Source organism: Xiphias gladius, chromosome 8 (assembly GCF_016859285.1).
Source record: "Xiphias gladius isolate SHS-SW01 ecotype Sanya breed wild chromosome 8, ASM1685928v1, whole genome shotgun sequence".
Lineage (NCBI taxonomy): Eukaryota > Metazoa > Chordata > Actinopteri > Istiophoriformes > Xiphiidae > Xiphias > Xiphias gladius.
Window position 1 is genome coordinate 6,419,506 of NC_053407.1, and position 27,334 is coordinate 6,446,839.

The following is a 27,334-nucleotide window of genomic DNA, read 5'->3' on the forward strand; positions in this document are numbered from 1 at the left end:
ATGAACATTGTCAGCTTTTGGCTATTTGCATCCAGGGTTATCTACCAGAATTCACATGAAGCACCAAGAGTGGAGAACACCTCTGCACCGGCCAGCTTTGCAGCAATGTCCTCCAAAGTTGGCAGGATGTACCACTCTCCTTTAACTGCCTTGTTCAAATATTTGAGATCCACACACCCACACTTGATCTTTGTTTCTTTTTTCTACTGGAACCATTGCACACAAAGGGCCAGCATATGCTTCAGTTTTGCTTCAACTTCTGACCCGTGGGCAAACAGGGCACAGTGTGGTGTCGTCAGATTGTAGGGCTCAACATCACAGTCGGTTAAATTTTGACGGGGTCACAATTTAGCATAACCCCAAACACATCAACAAGGATGTCTATGTCAATGCCATCGACTCTCCTGACCAGACCCATCCTCTTGGCAACGCTCCATCCCAGCAAGTTGTGAGAGTGTGGCCCCCTTATGACGGTTACCTAGTACCGGTATGTCTGTACTTTGGACTGACTTGTGACCAGGAACTTGCCTATACACAGCACATACACCAGCAGGACTGGTGATGCATGGTTTTGGCTTTCTTGTGACCAATCATTGGCACTGAGGCAGTCTATTAAATGCAGTCTGTGTTGTTACAGTGATGTCTTCCCCATGTATCTATCTAAAATGGCACCGTGCTGCCATTTACATTTACAAGCCACTCATTTTCTAAATCTGGCTGCACAATTATGGTTGGCGTAGGCAAAATGTTCCATCTTATTGCACTTTCTGCACCCCCTTTGTTCCTGGCTGGGTAGGGATGTTTTTTCCCATGTTGTCTATTACAGCGAGAACAACAGCAAAAGGTTATTCTCTCACCTTGTTCCTGTTCTCTCTGCCGCTGTCCATCATTGCCGCTCTTCTTAGCATGGACCTGCCATCTCCCTTGTCTCACAGAATCCACTGCACAGTCCTTGTGCAAATTCATGTTCTGCTGCTTAATTTGTTCACTCTGACATGCTATCTGAATGGCCTTTTCAAGCGAGATGTCTGGCTGGAGCTGTAGCTTCTGAGAAATATCATTGTCTGATATGCCAATAACAATTCTAGTCCTGATTTGGTTGTCTTTACTCACTCCAAACTCACAGTATCGTGCCAGCTCCAAGGACCATTGAGAAGGAGCAGCAACTGCACATTTCCAACATAATTTTGCTGTGTCCTGCTGTTGTGTGGAAAAAGGAGCATGAAAAATGAAAAATTAGCATGAAAAATGACCCAGTGACAAAAAAATCTCAAAAATGACCATGGCTTGTCTTCCATGTCTGATGCATTTTTGTTGCACGATCGTGGTCGGAGCTAACCTCTGTGACAAATACAATGTATTTCCTATAACTGTTTCACAATAAAAGCCACCCCTTGTTTTGCCAGTTGAAAGGTCATGCTGTATCATTTCCTGTTAATCCCTCCTGCTTAGGTAAGCAATCAGAATCCAGCACAAGTGACAGACTCTACCACTATATAATATATAACAACTGTCAATAGAGCAAATTAGTGAATGTTAACACCTTAAATGGCTATTACAGAAAAAATGCCAATTGTACATATTATCAAGAATATTCGGTCATTCAGTCAGTTTCAGCTTGCTCTGTCTTTCCACCAACTCTCATGTTGTTTCAGAGCCTGCCAATCCCGCCTGCCCAGCGGTAACCTGTCCTTCCCGCCCTTTCCCTTCACACCTGATTCCCCAGTCCCTCATTAGCCCAAGAGTATATATACTAGCTCACTTTCCCCTGTTCCTTGCCAGGTTGTCTATTGTCCCTTCAGAACTGTAGCCTCGCAGCCTTTTTCCTGTTTGTATTCTGCCTGCCAGTTTTTGGACTTTGCCTTTGCATGCCCCTTTTGTCCTGTTTGCCTGGTGTTTTTGCCTGCCTGTTTCTGACCTCTGCCTGCTTGCTGACTTGGTCTCTTGCCATTCCCCTGTTACCTGCCTTCCTCTCTATCTCTGAGAATAAAGGTGAACTGTTTGAAATTTTACACAGTGTGTCTGAGTCATGCACTTGGGTCCAGTATTTTCTGAGCCATGACAGCATACCACATAAGTACAACATCCATGGTTCAACTTTCACCCGATGAACCTTTGTTGCATGTTATAACCCTCTCTCCCCTCTTCCCCACATTTCCTGTTTGTACCTCTACTACTAGTATCAAATAAAGGCCAAAAAAATATATACATAATCTCACAGTAACCAGAGTTACTAACCTAACCACAAATGGGACTGAGAATGTGAGGTTTGGTCACATCACCCCATCCCATCACAATGTGATTGGTAAAACAAATTGGTACTATAAAAACATAACTCTTAGAAGAAAGGTTTTTCCTGTACTAGTTTTCTGGCTCTGGCACAGGACGGTTAAACCCACATTCTTAATCTCACCTGGAAAATTCCAGGTGAGATGCTGAAAATAGCTATGTACAAAGTAAATTACTTGTGAAACTGGGTTCTCAGGAATGTGTGCATGCGTGTGTGTTGTATGTGTGTTTGTGTGTTTGTGTGTGGCTATGTGTGTTTAAAAGTGTGTGCTAGTGTGTGCTATCGTGCCTGATTTTGAAATCCAGGGAGAAGCTTCGATGGGGAGTTTCCAAAATTTCTATGAAGATATAAACAAGAAGCAATTTTCTGAATCGCTCCCTTGATTTTGAATAATAGTTTTGAAATATGATTCATACTTCTTCCATTAATCCTAAAAATGCATAAAATCAGAAAATAAAGTTAAATAACCTCCATTACATCCTGACACCTGCCATTAAAATGCATCTCCAGTATAAAATCAGATATCTCTTTCTCCTGCCAAAGCACAGTTTGTCATGTATGTCACCTATTCCCCTAACCTTTGCAAATACCTAGAACTGACAGTAAATACCTTTTCATGCTTGTTCTCCATCAGCAAATATCCTGACAATCCATGGTGATAACTGACAAGATCCTACGTTAGCTGCTTGACACCTGACAGATTTGTTGATGTTGCTCCTGACTGGATCCTTTTCAGAAAGATTGTTTGAGTTTCTGCATTTAGTACATATAGAGTTTTTATGCACTGCATTCAAATGTTTATGTAGAAGATATATTTTTATTTTAGCAACAGATCAGATGACTGCATTTAATGTGAACGGTGTCACTCAAATTGATAAACCCACAGACTGATTGCATGGCCTCCTTTAAGCTCCACAGAGCTTTTTAACTCCTTGGAGCTAAATTGTTTTGATTTGTTTCAGCCCCACTTTTTATTGTATCTCTTTAGCGGAGTGCAAGTGTGAGTGACAAATAAGTCACATGCTTCATGTTCATCTTGATTTATTCGCACAAGTGTGTTTCCACTGCACTTTGTCATATGTTGTTTTTATTGATACATCAAATTTTTGACCTCAGCCAAGCATACAAAAAAGTTTTTGCAATATTTCATCTTCTTTTCCCCAAATTTCCAGTGTTTCTAGCGTGCATCGAAACAGGTGGACAGAAACACTTAATGTTGGTGCCCCTAAGTAGCTAAAAAATTGAAGCAATGCCCAAAAGAGTCACTGGTGTGTCTTAAGATGCACATTATTATTGTTGAGCCACTTACTTGCCCTCTGATCAAGTGGCTGCCTCTTGTTTTCACTATGATTTCAAACATGCTTATTTTTTTTACAGGATCTGAACCATCAATAACACACAGGTGGTAAAACAATAATTATTTTTTTTAAATCTCTCCAACAGAAATATTGTGCAGTGTGATCAGTTGAATTTCTTTTTGTTTCTTTGCCTTTTCCACTTAAATTGCAGCATATTTAAACATAGCAACGACTGTGTTTGATAAAAGTCTGTTGTTGTTTTTTAGGTACAGAAATATCCAAGAATTTGTGTTTTTGTGGTAGCCTGATAATATGACTGATTTACCACTTTGTTTCACTTCATTCATTCTGTTTCACTGTTTGTTTCACTTCATTCAGCCTGTCTTGGTGTTCATGAAAGCCAATTTCTGAGCCATTAGGTATCTGTCCCTCTGACATAATTTTCTGTTGACATGGAAGCTGCAGAACTGGTTGTTTGGAGCATTTAACGCTTCTCATCTTGATCAAAGAAATATTTCTTTTTTAGAGTTTCTATTTTGGAGTTACAACAGTTACAGGTCCATCAATCTCATTCGAGATTGTTGCTATTTTTCTGTTGCTATTCCTCATGAATGTAGCTATATAGCTAGCCATCAATAGGAACAACACCAAGCCTCTTTGACTAGCATTGCTAGTCTAATCATAGTCTACCTGTCATGCCGTGTGTTTTACCCTGCAATTACTTATTCTCTCAGTATATGTTCCTTTCTGATTGTTAAGACTGAAATATCCACATTTTGGGTGGGTTGTCGAGTCTTTGAAGGTTTCAGTAAACTGAAAAAAAAAAAGTTTTAGCTAGTTTGGGTCACTGGGTCTTGGCTGCATTCAAACATGAATTGTGTGTGTTGTTGCTCTGAACACAATATGATCACTGAGGATAAAGAAGTGTTGGGCTGGCCTTGTCCCCCCTGTTGTTTCTCCATTTCCTTGTCAATGAGCCTTGATGTGCCTCATCTTTGATATAAGCATTTGATCAGCAGCTGACTTTAAACACTAAATGAGTGAGAGGCGGAGGATTGACGATGGACCCATAGCTGTCTGTATTTCTGTGTGTATGATGGATAATAGTCAGCTTCTCAGTCTATCACTGAAACAAGCATGCAGCTGCACAAATGCTCTTTTTATATGCACACTTGTCTCATCTCACTCTGGTTCATCAGCTGCAACCATTAACAAAAAGAAACAGTAATACAGTTATTGTCAACTGATATTTCTGCTCAAATTGATCTTCCATTTCATATTACATGGTAAGTTCAACCTTTACTTAATCTTTTTTGTGTGTGTGTGTGGTTCTGTGTGTGTTTTCCAGTGCTGAGCCAGTGCCCTGTGGCTGCAGGTTCAGCCAGAAGGTGTCACTCCATCTATAAGGGTTTCGCTCAGTGTCTGATGGCTCTGGGCGACAGTCTGACAGAAAGCGCCCGCAAGGATGAGGACATGCATGAAATACACTCCATTTGCAGGTCAGTGCAATCCCACACATACAGTGCCAAGTCAAACACACCAGACGCACAAACACTCTTTGAAAAAAATCTCAAAGCACTGAGTCGGTTAAATTGGATGTCTGCCGAGTTCTAGAATTCAGATATGCATTTCTAAATCCCACAGGGCAGTTAGGTCAGTATTAGTAAGAATTCAGTTACTTTAGGACAGAAGGTTTAGAAAACAAAGACCAGAAGCTCTCAGGGGAAAGCAGTACACATTCTCTAATCTGGAAACGTGTATGCAAGGCTTTTGGAAAGAAAAGTTTAGACAAGCATTTCACAGTTCCACAAAGTCAGTCTGCTATCTGATATCAATAGGGCACGTACAGGCTGTACATTTATACAGTACCACAAATCGAAGTCTTGGCTCTGTAATCCCTCTCTGGACTTACTCATGACCTGTTCACATGCATTTGAAAGAATAATGTTTTCCTCAAATAACTGTGTGTGAACTATAATAATGATGACAAAGTTATAAACAAATTAGAATCAGTAGTAATTTACTCTACATAAATGAGAAAACTGCTGAGACAATTAGCGGTCTGTACAATACATGTGACTAAAAAAAAAAAGATATCAAGACTTTTAGTTCCTGGTATGGATCAGGCTTAAAAAAATCCAGGATCCTACACTTCCCATAGTGCAACTCAATAGGATCTTATTGGTGGGATGGAGAGGCGTAAGCAGGTGGTAGGTTCATTCAAATGAAGCAGCCCAAAGCATGTTGTTGGTATTTTGGTGGAAATGTGTCTTAGACTTTGCACTGAGAGTAGACATCTAAGAACCATGTCTGTTTCTGGTGCAACGTCAATCTGCTGCCACTTTGGTGATTTTGTCAACAAAAGCAAACTAATCGCTTGGAGCAAATGCGCAGCAATGACGGAATAAAACTTAAAATGTAAGCTAGACTGGCAGTCAGTAGAGTTCTTACCTCTGCCAAGGCGAAAAATGCCCTATCTAGCAATGTTAAGGAAAGTGATAAAAGAAAATTCCTGGATTCGCCCCTTAACCAGATCCCAGCAGGTTTAATGGGTTCCTGCCTGGCCCATGCCCAATCACTCCAACATGGTCAGAGCAAATTGGTTCAGTACTTTTTGCATAATCCTACTGACAAATAAACAAACCAACCAACAAACCAACCAACTAGAATTGCACTCAGTAGAGCACTAACCTCCACCAAGGCCAGTGTCAAACATACATCAGACTTCAGAGAAAAAAATTCAAATTCATAGTAAAAGATCCAGATCCGCCCCAAAATTTAATGGGTTCTTCCCTGACCCATGCCCCATCGTTCCACTTAGTTTGTTACAAATCGATTCAGTACTTTTTGCATAATCCTGCTGACATATAAACCAACAAACAGACACGAGTGAAAACATAACCTCCTTACCGGAGGAAATAAACAATTTTAAGTAATAATTCCACAGCCACAGCCGTTAAAAGGTATAAAAAAATAACGTTTTTTATGTTTAAAGCAGGATGGCTGGTAAATCAGTCTGCATTTATTTATACATTAATATGAGTGATTCTTACTGTATCTGTTGTCCACAGCTGCTTTATACTGTATGAAAAGCTTTTTCATCAGTTCATTAAATCCCTGCAGCCATCTGAAGGCAGCAGGACACTTGTTGGTAACTCTGCACCGTCTGATTTGAGAAGTGTCGCATTAGAGTGCAGTGCCATTTACACACAACCATCTACTGTGTTTACCTTTATTAAATCATGTGTAAATGACACCAGACTGCTACAAAGTAACCCGATATAATACTAAACACAAATGTTGTTGTGTCATATATTACAGTATGATTGGACTGTTTGAGACATGAGATACAGTAAAAATAAAACTGAAATTGTTGGATTGATGTGGTCATATAAACAACTGATTTGAGCACTGAGGTGCTGTTTGTTCAAATCATGCCACTCCACCATCCAGACACAAATATAATTTCCTGGAGAGGCTTCTTTCCATTTGTTGTTTGTTTTTGTCAGGCATGACTGTGATTGGCACAGCTGTTTCAGAGCAATGAAACCAGTGATGTGATTGGCTATGAGTGAATATATCAAATCTCATTATTCACATACATTGCTAGTGTATTCACATACAATATAGTGTGCAGGCTTGTAATTTGCTGTGAAAAAAAGTATAGGAAAAATTCTAAATTTGTTGTAGCTAGTGAGTAGCTACAACAAATGGATATGTAATACAGAGAACTGCACTTCGATTTGTTCTCTTCTTTGTCATCAACAGCATAATGTGGGAAATATTTACCTGTTCAAACTTTTCAGTAACTCCCTGTAAGCAATAATCAAATAAATTCATAAAAATGCATAAAAAAAGAAAAAGCACTGGAACCTAGGAGGAGTAATATTGTTAACCCCACAAAGGGCAGGATAAGGGACACGATATAAGTATGAGTGCTTTCATATTCAGTTGCTCCCGGGACCAGCTCGGTTTATTGTGTGATTTCCACTTTATGCAATAAATCTAATACGATTAATCAAATACATCAGACCAAGAGATTTTAGTTGATTATTTCTATGATTACAGTTTTGTGGAATTAAGTATTAAGCTGTGTGGTGGGGGGGCCTAACCCTGTCGGGCTCTAATGGGCCTTCTCATCCCATGACAATAATACTCAAGATGCTGGGGTATATAGCTGACATCAAGACTGTTAATAGTTCTCTAATTCCTTCCTCTATTGTTGCAAACTAAATTTTCATTTGTCATGGAGACTTCCCTTTTTGATGTGTCATTGACAAGCACACATCAAAGGATGGTGAATATACTTGATAACTAAAATATGATTTTACTGCCTAGAGGAATATTGAGTCTCTCATTTACACAAACAGAATCACAGCAGTAATCTATGCAGTTTGTCTGCTAGATTGCCATGACACTGCCAGGTGTGAGTTGAATTTGAAGATGAGAGAAAATCACTTCCAACATGTTTATTTTCTTTAGTGTATCATTTGTTTTACACAGATATCAGATCAAATCAGATCATCAGAGATCATTTGACCTCCATCTCAAAATTAGCAGGACAGGAGGGAGTAAGGAGAAAAAAGACACAGTACAGGTACCACATAAAGATGTATAATAATAATGGGACTAATAATAAAACTAATAATTATAATAATGGGTTGAATAATAATATTAACAAAACTAATAATCATAATCATAATCATAATAATTGAAGCACTGGGTGTTGAGCAGGATCATGGGGGAAGTAGGTGGGTGGCATGCACAGATCCAGACTCTGCAGCACCAGGGCCAGAAATACCTGCAGAAAGCGACCGGAGGAATGAGGAGAGAGACAAGAAAGCAAAAAACTACGGAAGGGGGAAGTCAACTTAGTAACGAGCATTGATGCGATATGTATGGGTACAGATGGATGGAAAGAGGATGAGAGAGGAGCTTGATGCATCACGTGAAGTCCCCAGGCAGCATAACTAGGGGGTGGTTCAAGCCAAGCCTGAGCCAGTCCTAACTGCAAGCTTTATAAAATAGGATGGTTTTAAGCCTATGTTTAAACATGGAGAAGGTGGCTGCATCCCAGACCCAAACTGGAAGATAGTTCCACAGTAGAGGAGCCTGATAGCTCAAGGCTGTGCCTCCCATTCTACTTTTGGAGACTCTAGGAACTGCAGTGTTCTACTGGGGTAATAGGGTACTATGAACTCTTAAAGATATGATAGTGCTTGAACATTGAGGGCTTTGTAGGTGAGGAGGAGGATTATAAATTCTGTAGTTATACTGCGGCTATTGTGCATATTTTTCTACTTTTCAAAAGTGGATAAAACAGATTTTGGATATATTTGTGGAGATTTTTTACACTTCAGGCCTCTAGGTAGGTGTTTCCTGTTACAGTGATTGACTGACATTTGAGAGCCAGTGTTTTCTCAGAGACGTGGTGCATTTGTGGTGCATTTCTAACTGGAGAATGTCATAGCTGTGTAAAGCCTATAAAATTTGATTGAAGACTTTTTCCCACTTTATCAACAAGTTTGTTTAGCATTGGTGATGTACTGTTAGTGATTTAAAATTTTACAACATTCAGTATTTGAAGGACCCACTGAGCTAGTAAGTTTGTATTCTACTTGGAAAATGGAAGGTAGCAAACTGGGCTAACTATCTTTGATTTTCGCAATGGAAGCTAATTAATTTTGCTTGCTAAAATTGATGATTCCTACTGGACGTTACTATTTGTTCATGTTAATTCAACACCTTCTGAGTCATTGGCAGCTCATACATACGCAGTTCTTTGTTTGTCTTGCATTATACAAAAGGAGGGATTATAAATAACATTGCCTGTCACTCTTCCAGGGGTCAAATTGTGGTAAATTACCACACTGTCATAACTCTCACTAACAACAAGAATCCTGTAACCTCACACACAGTGTCCTGTGATTCAAATCATGACATGGTGTAACGTAGGGAGTCATGAAGTGATGTAGGCATTGCAACAATGGAAATACGTTCATTCGCTTTGCCAAGACTAGCCAAGATAAAAGGATTGATAACATTCTCATGTCTGTAGGGTAAATATGAAACTACCACCAGCAGCAAACTAATGTAGTTTAGGAAAAAGATGAGAAACAGGGGGAAAAGTAAGCCTGGCTCTGTTTGAAGGTAACAAAATCTGCCCACTAGGACCCTACAAAGCTCGCGTTTTATCTCTTTTGTTTAATACGTACAAAAAGTTTTTGAACATGACAAATCGCTGAGTTTTGTGGTCAGACTATTTTTTTTTCCCTCTAGACCAGTTGCCCAGCATCTAGTGCAGACTCCAGGAAGTTATTGGTCCCTACCAGTCTTTTTATAAGCTAAGTTAGCCAGCTGTTAGCAGCATGCTTTGTATTAATTGTACAGACATGAGCATGGTGTCAGTCTGTTCATTTAACTCTCAAATAAAGCAAATTCCCCAAACTTTTCCTTTAAGTGATATTATAAATTATACATTTTTACTGTCTACTAACACAGATATTGCGTCAATCAAATTACCAAACCAAACCAGATCTTGATTACCCCAGAAAAATAAATAAAACTTCAAGTCCTTCTTTTTGGTAATTACAAGTTAGACTGAACAAGTCAGGTTAATTCAAGTTATCAAGTTAAAATTGAGATAAGTGTACTTAAACAAGTTAAATCAAACACCAAGGATATTGGATACTGATTTCTTAGCAACAAGGAATTTTATTGTCAGGGTGACTTTAACCACAAAGACTTACTCCCAAACAGCACTGCCTCTTCTCTCCTCCCAGAATTTTTTCACTTTGCAGCTTTCATTTTAGCCTCTCATTGTTTCAGCTAGAGGCCTGATGACACTGATTAAAGATGCAGAACATCTTTCAACCCCCCTCTCCCCTGCCCCCACCCCCCATCCCCTTACTTTCTCCCCCCACTTCATTTCTCTATATCCTGTATCCATCCGTCATTCCTTGCTCTCTCTCTGTCACCTCCACTCACCACTCTATTTATACATACCTCTGTCATCCATCTTCCCAAGAAGTCGTATCCTCTCGACCAGTGAAAAGAGCCATTAATGTGTGAAGAGTCTTGGAATAGGATCACTGATTTGAGTGCTATGTTTCTATCAAGTGAAATTTGTACAGTACCAAAATCATATTGAACCAAGAATTATCACAGCAGACTGTACACAGGAACCAAAGAGGTAAAAGTAGATTTTACACTCAAATAAAGTTACTGTACTCTTAGAGATGACAGGTTAAGTACATATTTAATGCCATATATTGTGAAACTGTGACCAGCACTTTTTTCCCACTACATTATGAATGAGGCTTTTGCAAACTAAAGAGCTCTTGATCAGGCTGCACCAGCCTACATGTGCCATAGAATACAGCTTAAAGACATTTGATAGTTTACAGAGAAGTATTGTTGCTCAGCTCACTCTGTGTGTATCAGTGAAACTGACTCCAAAGAATCTAGGGAAGATTTCCCTTTTGTTCAAGACACATTTTGATTGAGATCTACAAAGTGTGACATTATAATCATTGAGGAAAACCTAATAGAGTTATTCTGGATATATCCGTCTGTGTAATGTATGTACAACTGTGTGGTAAAATAAAGCTTGCTTGGAGTCAAGTGGTTAATTAAGATCTTCTTCTTTAAAAAAATTTAGAAACAGGGGTTTATTTTTTTTGTTTTGGTGAGATTTTGAAGTAAGTGAATCAAGAAATTTTCCTTTTTCTTACACATGTGTAGTAAGTGCTTGTTTGTGCCACTTGTCGTGTGTGTGTGCGTGTCTCTGCTTGTGTGCGTGCGTGTGTGTGTGTGTGTCGCTGTGTGTGTGTGTGTGTGTGTGTGTGTGTGTGTGTGTGTGTGTGTGTGTGTGTGTGTATGTGTGTGTCACCATGGCCCTGCAGCCCACCCATGGTACCACTCCACTGTTGTTAAGTCTCTGCTATTCCTTGAGGTACCAATTAAACTACTAATCCTGCAACCCAGCCACCTCAGTGCGAGTGTTGTCTAATGCAGGGACATATAAGCTCTCTCTCTCTCTCACTTTGTCACACACACACACACACACACACACACACACACACACACACACACACACACACACACACACACACACACACACACAAACCACATCTCCACATACACACTTCCCTCTGATCTACACTCTCACTCCCTGTGTCCTCGCCTCACCTCTTCTCTTTCTTATTTCTTGTTTCTCTAGAAATCCCTCCACTTCCCTCTCTCTTTCTTCCTCCTCTTTATCCCCTCCTCCCCTCTTGTCTTCTTTTACCTCCCTCCATCCATCCACTCTTTTTTTCTTTTCTCTTTCTCTCTCTCCCTCTCTCCACTCAGGAACATGGTTTTAGCACTTCTATCAGAGCCACCTAATGAGGTGGTAGCATGGCATTCCCCTCTGAAGATCCGCAAGCATTTTCACACTCAAAGGTACACACATATACACACACACATGCACACTACAGTGTAGTCTGAACAGGAGGCTATGATTTGCATCTAGGCCAAGGCTGCTACATTGTCAGAGCTCTCCCAGGAGTACAGCGCTGCTTTTATTCCTCATATTCACAATAGGCATTATGCAGCTGCAATCATGCACCGTGGATCCAGAGTAGGTGAGGTGAAAAGGAAATATTTGAGACTAAAGATACAGTAGGATTAAGTACAATAGACATAAACAGTAACCTTTTGCTGCAGCTTTAAAATGAATTGAGAAGTTTGATGAAAAATAGGTTCCTCTTTATATTAAGTCAATGTGAAACAGGGTTTATAGGTTATCACTAATAAGTTTATATATGGTTAAAAACATTTTTTAAAACTTGAACTGTGTGCAATAAGCAATTATAAACCCATTCTGACATACATAAGAAGAAGCCTTGGGTAGCCAAGTTCTGAAATTGTTCTGAAAACCATTTATTAATGGTGTACCAACATGTGTAGCAGGCTAGATGGCTGAAGTAAACTTGAAAAAATGTATAACCCTTACTGACTTACTAATATTTAAAACTGCACGCTTAATGGTTCCTTGTACAGTTAACAAGAGTAAAGTTCTACAGCCACACTGGTGCTGTTCAAATCGCCATGCTCACAATGGTGACACAAGAAGGCTGATATTTAGCAGGTATAATATTTACCATCTTAATTTAGGGCTGGGAATGTGTTGGGACTGATGGGAATGTCAGTTCTGCAGGCAATTTGGTCATAAACCAAAGTACTGGACAAACAGAAGTTTGTAACTGTGATGGTGCTAGATGAAAAGTCAGTAAAATATCTTCATAAAAAAGACAAAAAAGTCAACCCAATGGTAGTACTAGAGGAAAAGTCAAATCATAAGAATTCACTCTGAGGGGAACATGAATGTCTTTACCAAATATCTTGGGAATTTCTCCAGTGTTGTCCAGACATTTAACTCTGAATCAAAAATGTCTACCCAATGGTGGTGCTAGACCAAAGTCAGCAGGAAGCACTAGAGGAATCACCGAAGTCATTACAATTGATTTTTGATAGAGCCTAAATATATCTAGCAAATTTCATGACAGTCCATGCGATAGTTGTCACTCATTAATGTCTCTACAAAATTTGATAGTAGTCCATCAGAAAACTGACTGACACAAAGATAAATGTTCCTATCCCTAGAGCCATGCAGGCGTTTTAAAAGGATAAATCTTGTCTTTTGTCTTCATGTCGCAATAATTGTTTTGTTTTTTTTGTTTTGTTTTTTTAAGAACAGTCTAAAACAGGTTAAAAGTTTGAAAAAATTCACTAGCTTGGAGTCTAGGACAGAATAAAACTTGAGTCTTAACATGTGGGGCATACTGTAGAATCAAAAGCCACACCCTGTTGATCATACAATAACTTTCTAGTGAAGTCAGCGAGCTACTTGCAGCAGCCCAGCTCTGTAGAGACAGAGCGTAGAAGTTCAATAGTATAGGCTAAAGGATAAAAGATACCAAATCATCACAGAGGGAATAAAGACTTATCCAAGTTTGTCATAAGAGGGAGTTCAAAGAAAAAACAAACAAACAATTATCTCACAATACAGAAACTATGCCATCTGGAGAAAAAAATAAAAAGTCATCAAAAAGGACAAGATACCAATCATTAATAGCAGTTAAATCTTAAAAAGTCTGAAAAGAGGTCTCACTGAAACAACAGGATGTAGTCATGGTCTAACACTGAGAAAACTCCTTATTCAGCCCTTTTAGCTCAAGTATTTGTAAAGTATAAACAGGAGCAAGGAAAAAACTAGGCATTGTTTCCTTGGTTACAGTCATACAGCCAGAGTCTACTGATCGCTAAAATGGGTGTTATCAGAAAACTCCCTCTCACAAGGTTGAGTTTTCTTTCACTCAGTCTTCTTTCACAGCAGCCTTTCTGTTTGCGTTTATATTTTTATCCTCTACAGATTTAGATAAGGCCCTTCATGTTTTCATTGCATCTCATTGCAGTGCTCTTTATTCCCAGTCCCGCCTCAGTTTAAAGTCACTTTCAACTCTACAGCTAGTTAGGATTTAAACTGCTGCCAAACAAAGATGCCATATTGTTCCCAAGTCTGTATAACATGTATCAACATTGGCATTTACTGTTTAAACCATTACAGGCAGAGACACTATAGTTGCAAAATATAGATCAAGTCTTGTGTGAGTGGAAAACAGAAAGAATTTTTTCTCCACAACAAGGTGAAGGAAGCCTTGTTGAAGCGCGTCAACCCAATAACCCTGATGAAGGCCACTGCAGCTCAAGTGTGTTGGTTTTAATATAAAAGCTTTGTCAAAGTCTTCTGCAAGAAAAGAGTTCTTTTTTTTCTTTGCTCCTTTGCAATTCATGCAACACGCTGGAGCTGAGAGGCTATGACAGTTTTTTTTTTTTTTTTTTTAACTATTAGTACATCAACCTTGGACAGAATAGACCCTCTGATTTTTTGCAGGATATATAAAAAGACCCACATAACTGATGTTTTTGACAAGCACTTTTACATCCATTTTGTGTTATTTTCAGCTCTGACATAAAAGATGATAGTGAATGTTGGGAATATTTGTTGAATGTGCTAAACTAGTGTGGCTTTATAATGACTTCACAGTGCAACATGTAACACTTGTGAATCTAGAAATCTTTGTTTAATTAGTAGTAATAGTGAAGTAAAATAGTAGAAAAAACCTAAGCTAACACAACTAAAATATTTGATAATTTGTTGACACTTCTTTAAAAAAAGGACTAAATGACTTACTTATAAAATGTAAATATTGCAAAAGTTTCAAGCATATATGTGGGAATTTCTGCACTGTCAATAGCGACGCATCTTATACAATGTGAATTAAACATTAATAATCAATTTTGTTACTCTTTTATTTAAACCATGCTAGAAAAATAATATACTGGTCTGGAGGCCTCAATTGGTAATGTAGTCATTGATCATTGTCCTGGCAAAATTTTTCCACTTCTGATTGCCACCAAAAATTTAAAGGAATATATTATTTTCAGAAATATGCTTACTAACTTTCTTGCCTGAGCTCCACTCTGCAACTCTGTACTGTCAACTTAATTGCACTTGAATATACACTTTTATTGTATCCATCCTTATAATTACTTTTAATGTACTCCAAATTAATAAACTTATCGATGTGATTAGATTATTGCATATTGCTGCAACCTTCCCAAAAAGTCTTCTGTTTCTCCTTAAAGTAAGAAAATGTTCTTAATTTACAAGATCGTTTTCATGTTATAATGACATATTTTCTTAGTACAACATAATGTCTGGGCTACAATTCAGTACATATATTTTTTAGTCTGGACAAAAATACATTTATAGTATGTTACGATTCGTCACCGAGCTCTCTTTTTCCCTCCTATGCACCTGCCATCCCTTCCTACCTTGTGACCCTCCTGTCATACTCCATCCACCCACCAGATGTCCCCAAACTTTCTTCCTGTCTCAATATCTACTTGTTCACCTTTCCCTTTTCTCAATCACCTAAGCTTCCCTGCCCATTCACACACCTGTTCTCAGTTTCTCATTATCCCAGACATTAATTATACCAGCCCTTTGTCCGTAGTGTTTACCTATGTGCCTGCTACCTGCATGTAGAAGTTGCTGTCTGTGCCTCCCTGCCTCCCTGCCTCCCTGCCTCTCTGCCTCCCTCCCTGCTTGCCTGCCTGCCTGCCTGCCTGCCTGCCTGTCCGTCCGTCCGTCCACCTATCCGTCTGTAAGCCTTGTTCTCTTCAGTTTACCTATTAACAATCCTTCACTGATCCTGCCAGTATGTGTGTCTGCGTTTGGGTCCTCCCTTTCTGTACTGCTACCAGCAATTGTGACAATTAGAGAAACCCCTCTATAAGCTGCCTGCAGATGTGAATGTGAGTATGTCTGTCTCACTGTATTGATTGACCTTTTCTAGGGTGTACCCGTCCATGTTGCCCAAGGACAGGCTCCAGCTCCGGCCTACAACCCCGTACAGGATAAATGGTATAGATACAGTAATGGGTGTATGGTACTTTGGCCATGTCTTATCCCAAGCATCAATTAAAACTTCATCAAACCATCTTTAATCCAGTCATTGTAATTTTTTCTATCTTATGTCAGCTACAGTCTTCTGATCTTCTAATTTTAATATAATATGGAGGTTTCTTGTTATAACAACACCAGGTCTTTGTTTTGTAATATAACAATATGAAGTCATATGTTGTTACAACAGCAAACATTTCTTGTAAAAAGTGAATAGTTTCGTATCTATTAATAATAAGAAAATGTTTGATAATGACATTAAAAAATATCTAGTTATATTGTTAAAAGGTCTTGTCAAAAACAAACTTTTCTCATTATAATGGTGGTAAAATGTCGCTGTAATGTTATGCTCTGTTCTTTTTTTCTTTTTTTTTTCTTTCTGCTTTTTAGTGCACACTGTCATGTTTCCCAACACATGTGTAGGGGAGGGGGCGTAAATATTTGCTGTGATTATGTCCCAGATGTTGTCAGGGGGACCAGAATTTGTAGCAGCATGCCTAGCCCATCAATTACAGCAGTGTACAGTCTTATTAAAACCATATCAAACAAATATGAATATTATCAGTATTAGAACTATCAACCTGTATTTGCATATCGGGTGACTCCATCTGGGGTCCTGACACCAAAGTTTAGAAGCTGTACTTGAATTCATTCTTCTCAGCTTTACTCCCATCCACAATATACAGAACACAGACTGAGTCACTGGAGGTAAACATACTGTACCTTTTTGTTCTTTGTCTTCTCTAAGTTCTCCTGTGCCGCTCTGCTGTTTTTACTCTCCTTTGTTCTCCTCACTTGTACTGTATTTCCTCCTCTAGCTGAATGTGTTATATTGTGAATATTGCCCCAGATGTCAGTAATGTATCCTGTAACACAGAGCCAACTTAGCTGTTTACATTCATTTCGAGACAAAAAATAAGCTTAGAACTGGGGTTTGGAGGTTTTCAGATATCAGCAGCAGCATGTTAGCAGCAGAACAGATGTACTCTTGGGAGGTTTTCTTGTTGTGAAAGCAGCTGGTTGTCTGTCAGGGTCCTCACTGTATTCCTGCTGTCTCTGTACCACCTGTGACTTGAGCAGAGACCCACACACACACACACTGCCGGAAGACACACACACAGACCGATACAGATGAAAAGCTGTGCATCGCTGAACATGACGCCTTTGCTTTTTCTTTCTGACTGTCATCCTCCTGCTATCTCTTAGACACACTCATACACACAATTTCCTCATATACACACACAGCCAGATGCTGACACCCCCCCCCAGCCACTCTGTCAGCGGTGGACCTCTACAGTGTTTAAGCCCTGGACACAAGCCAGACACTCACACACGCACACACACACACTGAGTCATCAAGGGTGGTCAGGTCTGCAGTCATGATGGGGGCTGTTAATTTCACAAAGCCACATTTGTGTCTGAGAGCACGGGTTTGAGTTGCTCACTGCGTCGGCACAGTTATAATATTCATGATGTGTGCTACAATCTGTCAGAGATAGTGAATATGTTTGTGTGTGTTTGTGTTGCATTTATGTACTCATGATCAGAAGTAAATGTCCTCAAACTGACATACAGTACAGATTTTAAAAAAAAGTCCTCTAAAATGAGAAAATGCTTTCTGTGTTTGGTGCTGTAAGACTTCAGGAGTTCAGTTTAGATGAAAATTACAGCTATACTTTGCAGGATTAGTAATGATATAGGCCTTCAGGGCATTACAACGTAGGACTGCAACAAAGCAGGCCTCCCATCATGTTTATCTTATTTGTTTGAAATAAATTCTGATGATCAATCCCTCAGCAACTATAGTGATAAATGAGAAATGAGAAACTGCTCCTTTAAGAGGCAGCCGGACTATCCAACATTAGATCTTTGTCTCTCTTGTGTCCCTTTGCTTTGGTAGAACGCATCAGATACTGAATTGATGACTTACTTGATTTTGGTGTATTACAGTAAAATTAACATAGTTAAAGGGACAATCCTGACATTTTGGGAAATATTAGAGACCATCAAGCCTGAAGTCTAATAATACTTCAGTATTATTTCTCTGTGTTTAAAGAGGTAGATTTAATATTTGATTAGTTTCGCCAAGCAATGGAAGCAGGCCTGCTATGACCTACAAAGCAAGGGTCATCTGACATTGGTAGCTTTTTGATAGCCTTGTCCACAAGCACAAACAATCTTCTCTTCATAATATGTTACATTATGTCCTTCATGAGTATTCATGCAGTAAACATCTATTTAAACAAATCCCTTCAATGCATTACATGGATAAATTCTGTTACAGTTGAATCATTGCAGAATTTTTGCTCAAGTTCTTAAATGTGTGGTCCACCAACTCAGAATGCCTGGCAAGATAAATTCATTGATCATTATGAGGAATTCATTCATTAATTCAAATACAATGCTAATGTATAAAAGAGACAACAAACAGTGTTTTCAAATAGAATGGCACCCAGTAGAGCGCATACCCCCACCAAGGCCAAATATTGATGAAAATGTCGAAAAATGCCCTATCTCACAATGTTAAGGAAAGTGATAAAGATTTCCTGGATCCACCCCTTTAACTGGATCCCCACCAAAATTTCCTTCCATGGGTTCTTCCATGAGCCATAGCCCAATACCTCCATCAAGTTTGGTGTAAAATCGGTTAGGTACTTATTGTGTAATCCTGCTGACAGATAAACAAGCAAACCAAACTCAGAATAATGTTGTCAAACCTATCCAGTGTGATGTATACCTTTATAAAATTAACTCTCACAACAATGGTGTGCTTGTGCAGCACCCCACCAGCCACAAAAGCTTCTTTCAGAGTCAGCAAGCCTAAGAAAATATTTTTAAACATTTTTGAGTAAATGTTTTAGTCTTTACTTTTTAAGCATTCTCATTCTATTTCAGATGAAGTTATGAAGTATGAGATTAACTGCAAAAATATCTATTTTGTCTAGTTTTGTCTTTCCTAATGGATACCGTTCCAGCTCCAATACACACTAATTTAACACTAGCTTCGTTCTCTAGTACAAGTAAATGGTCATAAAAAAGGCGCAGAGAACAATGCTCAGAAACCAATAAAACAATGAAATTGATGAGTATTGGCTGAGTAGCCATCAAGACCTGACACAAGGGAGGCTGTCCCTGTTTGTATTTCTTGTGTTATTAATCATTGTAGCTTACTGTTAGAGAAACTGACTTTTAGCCAATGTACTCCACTGTTTTAAAACATTTAATTATTTCTAATATTTGCATTATCATTATGAAGGGGGCATGTTGTGGTACTTTCAGTGTTATTCAACTTTTCCCTGTTTACATCTAGCTGTATTTCGGTAGCCTCCGTAGGACACACTACATATAGTCATTATCACAATACTAGCCATTGCAAGCTCAACAGATCCAGTTCAGCAGATGGCAAAAACATGACAAGAAAACAATAAGATGGCAGGGTAGGCTAAAATGTAGGCTGTTGCCTCTTTTTATACGCACTATGACATATTCTCAATGCTATAGGTCTAAGAAGCAGTATGCCTTTAACAATCAAGAATATCAGTATAACAATCAAGTCAAGACAGTGTTTTTATTTTGTTTATATAAATGGGAATTAATGTAAATTCTGCATTTATGTTAAATTTAAATATGGTTTTTTTTTTTCAAGTCCAAGGTTTTTTGTTATCTAGCAGATCTTTCTGCTCTGTGAGAAAAAGAGACAATTAACAATTAAGCCGCAAAGCTGAGCTGTTGGATGAGTGTTTGCTTTTCTGATTCAGTTGTTGAGTAAATGTAACAGTCTAGTTGGAGATTTTTTGAATGAATGAAACACTACATTTATTAACAGCAGCAGAGTCATCACAGGGTGGATGGCTTGTGTACCAAGTGCACAACTGTCACACCGGAGACTGGGGTTTGCAACCAGAGTCCATATGTGGTTAGGTATAGGCAACAAAAGCACTTTGGTTAAGGTTAGGGAAAGATTGTGGTTTTGGTAAATAAAAATAAACACTTTGTGTCTCAAGTCACTGTGAACTTTTTCTGTATTAATCAGACCAATTGCAGAAAAAAAGTTACAATAATGATGCACATCCAAGGGTCACCTGGCTTTTGTTGACTATAGAGTTAAGGACAGTGGGACAACCTTACTACATTGCATTCAACAGTTGTTGGACAAAAAAAAACACAACGTGTTGTTTTCTATTTCTTTATGTGAAATACAAGATCTAACATGAAAATTAGATAGCTTGGAGGTTGATGGAAGCTTTTTTTTTTTCACTTTTGAGTGAGACTATCAGACTACCACTGCTTCCAAAGTTTTCGTTAATGGGGCTAAACACATCTTAGATCAACCTGTTTTGAATGGATGAAGATTAAATTGATATTGAGCTTCTCTGACCACAATGTATATAGTCGGTGTGTCCCAAAAAGACTGTTATATTTTGTGAGTGCGGAAGATATAAGCACATATCTCTTCTGTTGTGAAAGTGGGAAAGCTCCATGCTGTTTGCCGTGGTATTAATTACATGGACATTTTTTGCGTTTATGTGCTTCAAGTATTTACGTGTTGTTAGCATTAGAGTGTTTCTTGTCAGGCAGATTTTGAACAGAGCCATCTGCTTCTGCTTTCTCCACCAGTCCTCCCTCTCTGTTCTTCTATTTAACTTCTATTTAACACTCAGCCAGTATTTCCTAAGAGACAACTTAGCCAACACATTTATGGTGAGAGGAAGAATTAGCAGCCAATTACAGTCAGACTCAGCTTTGAATGTGGCGTTTGAAAGTTATTTGAATTAAGTTTAATGCTGTATTTCTCCGAAAAAAGAGAGGTCTGTGTAAGATGATTCCTTCTGTCTCCTCTTCCTCACCTGTCCCTTCTTTATTCTTTCCTTTCTTCTGTTTATTTTCCCTATTGTTACTCTTCTCCGGTCTAAGACTGGTTTAAATCATCTGTTTGGCCTCAAATTTTTATAACACAGCAGCGATTCAACAAACACCCAGTTCATGACAGCTTTTAGATTCTCTGAACAAATTTAGGTTTTTCCAAGCTTCACTCTAACCAGCAGGGAGACCTTTGCTCTCAGAGTGGTGAAGATCAGCAGATGGTCTCTTGGCAACTACCAAAAGAAGCCAAGGGAGTAAACAAATAGACTAAATTTGATTTTATCAGTCAAAGGACTAATGCTTCACTGTGACTGCATCTTCAACAGTTATTTTCAGAGCTGCCTGTTTACATCTTCACCTGTTAAATCATGTGAGTATACACTCATCAGGATAATCATTTGTCAGGAGATTACTGGCCTGGGTGCTTTATACTAAAAAATGTGAATTTTATATGTGGCTGGATTGCGTGAAGTCAAAGACACACCCACGCAAAGTGACTTTGATGACGTTGTGACTAAAGACAAGAGACAAGACTATGTCAAAACGTTGTATGTGTCTGGACCGTGTGTGGTCAATGTGCGAAATTGAGGGCGTAGTTAAACAATTACTTTCACTGGAAAGTAGCTAAAGCCTGCTCTAGAAGTCACTAAATGTTGCTCGATGACATAATACGCTAATTAGCATATTCAGGATGTCCGCATGTCGTATTTGCATTTTGCCTAGTGCCGATGCCGATTTCAGCCCTTTATCTGTTTGCTTCTCTACTACTCTCTGTGCTTGCACATACAGTAATTTAATAAAGCCAAATTCCCAATAAAGCTGCTCTCATTTACATGTTTTTCTGTTTCTGTTGTCAAGACAACGGAACAAGTATGAAATATAGACTGAAACGCAGCCCATTAAAACTACATCATAACCACCAGTCACTTCAAAGCTGCTGCTCAGCTCTGCTAAAATCCTGAACTTGTTACCACAACGTCTTCTGACAAAATCACCATGCACATAAGTTTAGACAATGGCATGTGCTGTGAATTTGGCTATATTTACTTGTAAAATTATCAGTCAGAGAGAAAGGTTGAAGCTCATTCACGTCTACATCAGCTGTGGTCAATTGCGGTAAATTGAATGAGACGCATAGAGAGGCGTGCCTGCAGAGTGAGAGCCTGACCTCCCGCTTGAAGAGCAATACTGGCGACTCTCTTCTACAGAAAACTAGCTATGTTTTCCGGCTTGTCCGAAAAGTCACTAGATTTGTCGTTAGGTGCTTTTTTGAAAAAAAAAAAAAACTTGCTAAAGGGTTGTGAAAAGTTGGTAAATCTAGCAACAAGGCTCTAAGTTCGCAACACTGCCTTTAAATATTCCCCTGATGAACTCACTCAGTCAGTCAGTCAGTCATGGACATTCAAGTTTGTAAGGCTGGCCTCTCTGGGGTGAACTGACAAACATGATACATTTCTCATACAAGGGTGTTGCATAAGTAGCTAGGAAGCATTCCCAAACAACTGTACAGTTGGAGTTCATCTAATAGTTTTCAAGACATTTCATTCAAAACCACAAATGTGAAAGAAAAATCAGATGATCACCAAAGTCATTTTGACACATCATCTGGGAACAATGAATGTATGTTAAAAAAAATTGTGCCACTTTCTCTTACACATGTAGATATTGAGATATTTAACAGAATAAGTTAAAACTTATGCAACATCCAACATGATTGTTTGTAGAAATGTCATTGCAATCCATTTAATAGTTGTTCAGATATTGCAGTCTGGGCCATGCTTCTAGTGTAGATAATAAAAACATACTGCGAAAACAATTCAGTGGTTGAATTCACACAGATAATGCAATGTGAAAATTTGCTTTACATCAGTATGAACACACTTTTAGAGCATTACATACATTATATGTAGCGATAACAGTACCTTGCATTAATCGGTATTAAAGTTGTCAGTGGTTTTATAGATGGTTGATAGATTTTAATGAAAAAAAACATGACACATATCTGAAAAAATATATGAAGTTTATTTTTCCCCTATATGAGATGAGTAACCATGTAGTCCTTCATAGTGCAGTGCTTTCTGCCTGGATACAGGGTCCCATCATCCACTAAATTCATTTGTCATAAATAACATAGTGTTTGTCACTGGTTATTCAAAATGGTGTAATATTATTGTACCAAATAATGTGTAAATGTTTACAATTTTCCTATGCAAAACTGCTTATATAACTTCGTATAACAATTTTACTCAATTGGTTTTAGGTCTAAGTTTGAATTTCATTTGAAAAATGTATATGGCTTGCCATCGCTTATTATAGAGTATTCAGAAGCAGTAACATGACCAGCTGAGTCTGGTGTCATGTGTCCCAAGTCACATCTGAAGGTGTCCTCGTGTCTCTCCATGTCCATCTTTCCCCTCCTCCTCCTTTTCATTTCTGCAGGTCGTGGGATGAGTTCCATGACTGTGCGAATGTTGCGATGGCCGGCTGTCCACAGGAAGCAGCAGCTGTCTGGGAGTCTCTCCGCCAGGAATCCAAAAAGATGCAGTTCTCTGGAAACCTCTACGACATGTGCTCCAACCGAAACAGCCACCCAGTAGCCTCAGTCTCCCCACATGGTTCACCTAACCAGGAAGAGATCAACCAGGAGTCTCTAAAAGGGTGCGCCAATCATCTTGCAGGCTGCCTACACTTTCTCATGCTACTGTCTCTGCTGCTGTTTTTGTGCTGGATATAACTACCCCAAAGAAATGGGGCTATTGTAAATAGATATAAACTTTGTGTATTTTGTCCCTTCACAAATCCATAGATTTCCCACTGTTTTTTCCTCTGCTCTGCCATGGGGTGAATACATCTAACTGCATGTTCAGAGGCCCAACAGTCTTTTTGATAATGTATCTTTAAACTGTCTGTGCTGTTTCATGTATATTCTCCATTTTTAAATTAATCTCTCTGTTGGAAACACACATAAAATTCATACAGAGCTACACAACCACTTTACAAACAGGCCTGCAAACACATGTATAGTTAAACAGATGCAAACAGCACTCTCATGTCGTTTGTCCTTATCTCCTATTCTCCCACATTTACTTAGTATGATCTTGTAAATGGTGCTTCCAGGATGAGTGTAATAAGAGAGATGTAATGACAATGTCCGACTACATAAACCTGATATCTAAGTGATGAAGAGGCATCTTGTCAGGACTAGTTCTAGCTAAACTCATTTATTTATCATCCTTACAGTATGAACCGTTTGATAAATGGTAAATCTAAAATACCTGGCTAGCTCCAATTGGCTAACGTTTACATTCTTTTTCCTTTCATTTTCCTTTCTAGTCTGTGAATGTTACTGTCGAAGCTCCCGTTTCAATAACCAAGTTTCCATCCAAATTTAGCACAAACTTTAACAGAATTTCCAGAAAATCTGCAAAAGAAAATGTGAATTAATGCACAACTGCTATGCGAATATTAGGAGGCAGTTTCTCAAGTTTGGTTTGGGGCATTTGGTGGCAATAATTCTCCAGTCGGGTGCCATTAGTCCATTGCAGAGGAAGAGGGTGCAACAAGATGATGTACTAAACATGAAATGAATGAATTATGTAGAAAACATGATGGAAATAAGACACTATTTTCTTTATAATTTCAACGTTAGTCTCATCATTACTCAACACAGAGCTGATGTTTTGCGCAATTTTTTGTCTCTTCAGTGGAGCCGAAGCTTTAGTGGATGTTTAAGTCACATGCACAGGTCTGTTTCCATTGCACTTTGTCTCATTATCTTGCAAACTTTAAAAAGAGCATAAAAGGTGGCTCAAAAAACAAATTTGCTGAAAGGCTAAAAACATTAATGTTAATAAAGGTAAACCTGAACAACATTTAGATTGTAGGGTAGGGTAGGCCTGCTTGGTCCATTTTGTTGATTGCTTTAAAGATGTTCTTACTCCTTACTGCAATAATTGTTTGATTATTTCTTGCTCTCTGTCAAATATACATTCAAAAAAAACATTCTCAAGTATTGGGGTGCCTAGCTAACCCCATCTTCACTTAACTGCATTTTGCTTTAGAGTTAGTTGTAGCCAGTAACTAGCAGCGTTGTGTGTTTGGATATCAGTTAGCAAAAACATTGACTTTTATGTTTCTTAAAGTGTGTGGTTGCAGGCTAATTTATTGATTTCTCTCTCGTCCTCCACCCCTTAATCTAATAACAATAATTAACGAGTTGTGGATTAATTCAAGACATCAAAACAGCAACAATGGCTCCTGCAATTACTTTCATACTTAACATTTAGTAGAACTTTATATGTTCATATAAGACAATGAAGAAACATTTGCATGCAGTCTCAAGTGCAGTACTGGAAGGAAAAAAATAGTCTCACTATAAGAACAAAGTTGAGATGTGGCAGGTAGTAGGCATATTTGCTGAGACAAAAATAATAACATAGAACATACACATTTGTCTTTTTCTTTAATTTGAAAATGAAACAATTAACACTGTGTAATTTTTCACGGATTTCTTATTTGCCCAAAAACTTAACGGCTTCCTCTGCAGCTGCTGCTGCAACATGGGTTTTCAGCTGAAGTTAAAGTTAAGTCAGAGTGTACTGCAGTTGTTTTTACTTGGTGCTTGCCCAGGTATGCAATCCTCAGGGGATCCTCCTTGACAACCTGCACTGTAGCCATATAGTATGGAACCAATATGTTCCCCAGTCAGAATCACAATCCTCACGCCTGCCAAGTGTATTTCATGCTCCGGGAGTTGCAGTTTGGCCCTGCAGGCCCGCTTGTTATTCTAAATGGCTGCAAGGTAACAGTTGTTTCTGTCTGGCCCAGGATCAGAAATACTATCAGATTAAAGAGAGAGAGAGAGATGAGTATACCTGGAAAACAAACACTGTTCTGCCTAGTTGAATCCACCTGTCTAGCACCAAGTGTGTTTTACATAAGGGCCTTTAGGTTGTAGGTATACTTTTCTTTTCTTCACATAAAATAAATTAAAGCCGGGCTGACTTTAAAGAGTTATGCTTGAAGGTTAAGAAGCACAAAACAAAATCCTCAAAAGCTGCAACAGCACACTAAGTTTGAGATGGGTGGAAATAAGAAAAATTGATTAGACAAAGACATCCAAACAGTTGCGTTTTACCTTAAGAACTCAGTGAGCTTGTCTACCTTGCCAGTGGCAAGTTCGTTAATCATACATACAGGTTTAAAATAAACAGCAAAGTATAGCAAGCAGACATGAAGACAGTTATATATAGTACTGGCAATTTTAATTGTCTTATTTGATTTGGGACCTCGATGTCAAAAGCCTTTGTTATTCTTTCCACACAGAAGCTCCAATTGAAATAAATCTTTGACCAATTTTAAACATTGACCCAGCTTTATAGGAGCTTAATGGCAGACCAAACTGTGAGTTAAATCTAAGTGCAAGGCTAAAGGTACTGAGCAGAAATAGAGAGTGAGTTTTCAAAATGGAAAGAAAAACCTCCGGTCAGCCCACAGCTATTTTTTTATATCAGGGACTTCACCCACAGATATGCTTGGATGGTTTAAAGAGGCTGTTGTAGTTTTGAAATTTAATTAACATGACAGAATTAGCAATTAGAGGCCTCAATGGCTGGTTCACCAAGGTGCAGCAATTTCTCCATGGTCAGATCAGATGTTGTCACTGGAGGCTAAATCTGAGTAAATCATACATTTGAGGCTACATAGCAAAATCAGATTAGATGTGTTTCTATAAATCCAGGCCTATAGTGAGTTCAGTCATCATAACCTCACCAAGCATTGTTTTATAGGAATACAACTCATTCAGATTAGATTTTAAAGACTGTTTTGTGCAGAGGTGTTGTGTTCATTGTGGTCTAAAACACAGAAGAACTCATGAAATCACTTTTATGAGAAAATATGTTTCGTGTAAGGTAGGTGGACAAATCCGCTTTCAGAGTGGTTTTCAATAAGGCAGCTGTGTAAATGCAACGTTATTGACCAGAGCAGAGCAGTGAATTATTATCAAGCACCACTTTTAAGACTGTATATCTCTTTTCCTCCAGCAATAGCTTGAAACTATGACAAAAAGGTTAAATTGGAAAATTGGACTGCAGGAGAAAGAGAAACATTCTTAAACACCAATGCATCATTGTCACACTAATTGTTCAGTGTATTTGTTTTTTTACTATGAACAAATAACACAGTGTTGACTGGTAGCCTCTATATCACGTTATTGTTAGATTGCATTTTGCATAAACATTTTTCTTGTTTTACATGCCACTTATTCCTCCCCTCCAAAATACTGTTGGTTACCTTTTTTCTCTGCTGAACAGGATTTCAAAACCATTATCAAAGATTCAGATCCCTGAAATTCAAATGAAGCAATCC

The 27,334-nt window shown here is 38.6% G+C and overlaps 1 protein-coding gene and 1 long non-coding RNA gene across 2 annotated transcripts; both read left to right on the top strand.

Annotated features, from left to right (window-relative positions):
* Positions 1 to 24,843, top strand: nrn1la (neuritin 1-like a). The gene is made up of 5 exons (XM_040132202.1): positions 1 to 117; positions 353 to 487; positions 3,279 to 3,288; positions 4,937 to 5,087; positions 23,405 to 24,843. Exons 1-5 carry the CDS (start codon positions 1 to 3, stop codon positions 23,697 to 23,699), a joined length of 708 nt encoding a protein of 235 aa, XP_039988136.1. The 3' UTR covers positions 23,700 to 24,843.
* On the top strand, positions 15,764 to 16,140 carry LOC120793479. Its single transcript, XR_005707993.1, has 2 exons — positions 15,764 to 15,803; positions 15,996 to 16,140. It is a non-coding gene; the product is annotated as an uncharacterized LOC120793479 (long non-coding RNA).
* Positions 24,844 to 27,334: the final 2,491 nt, after the last annotated feature.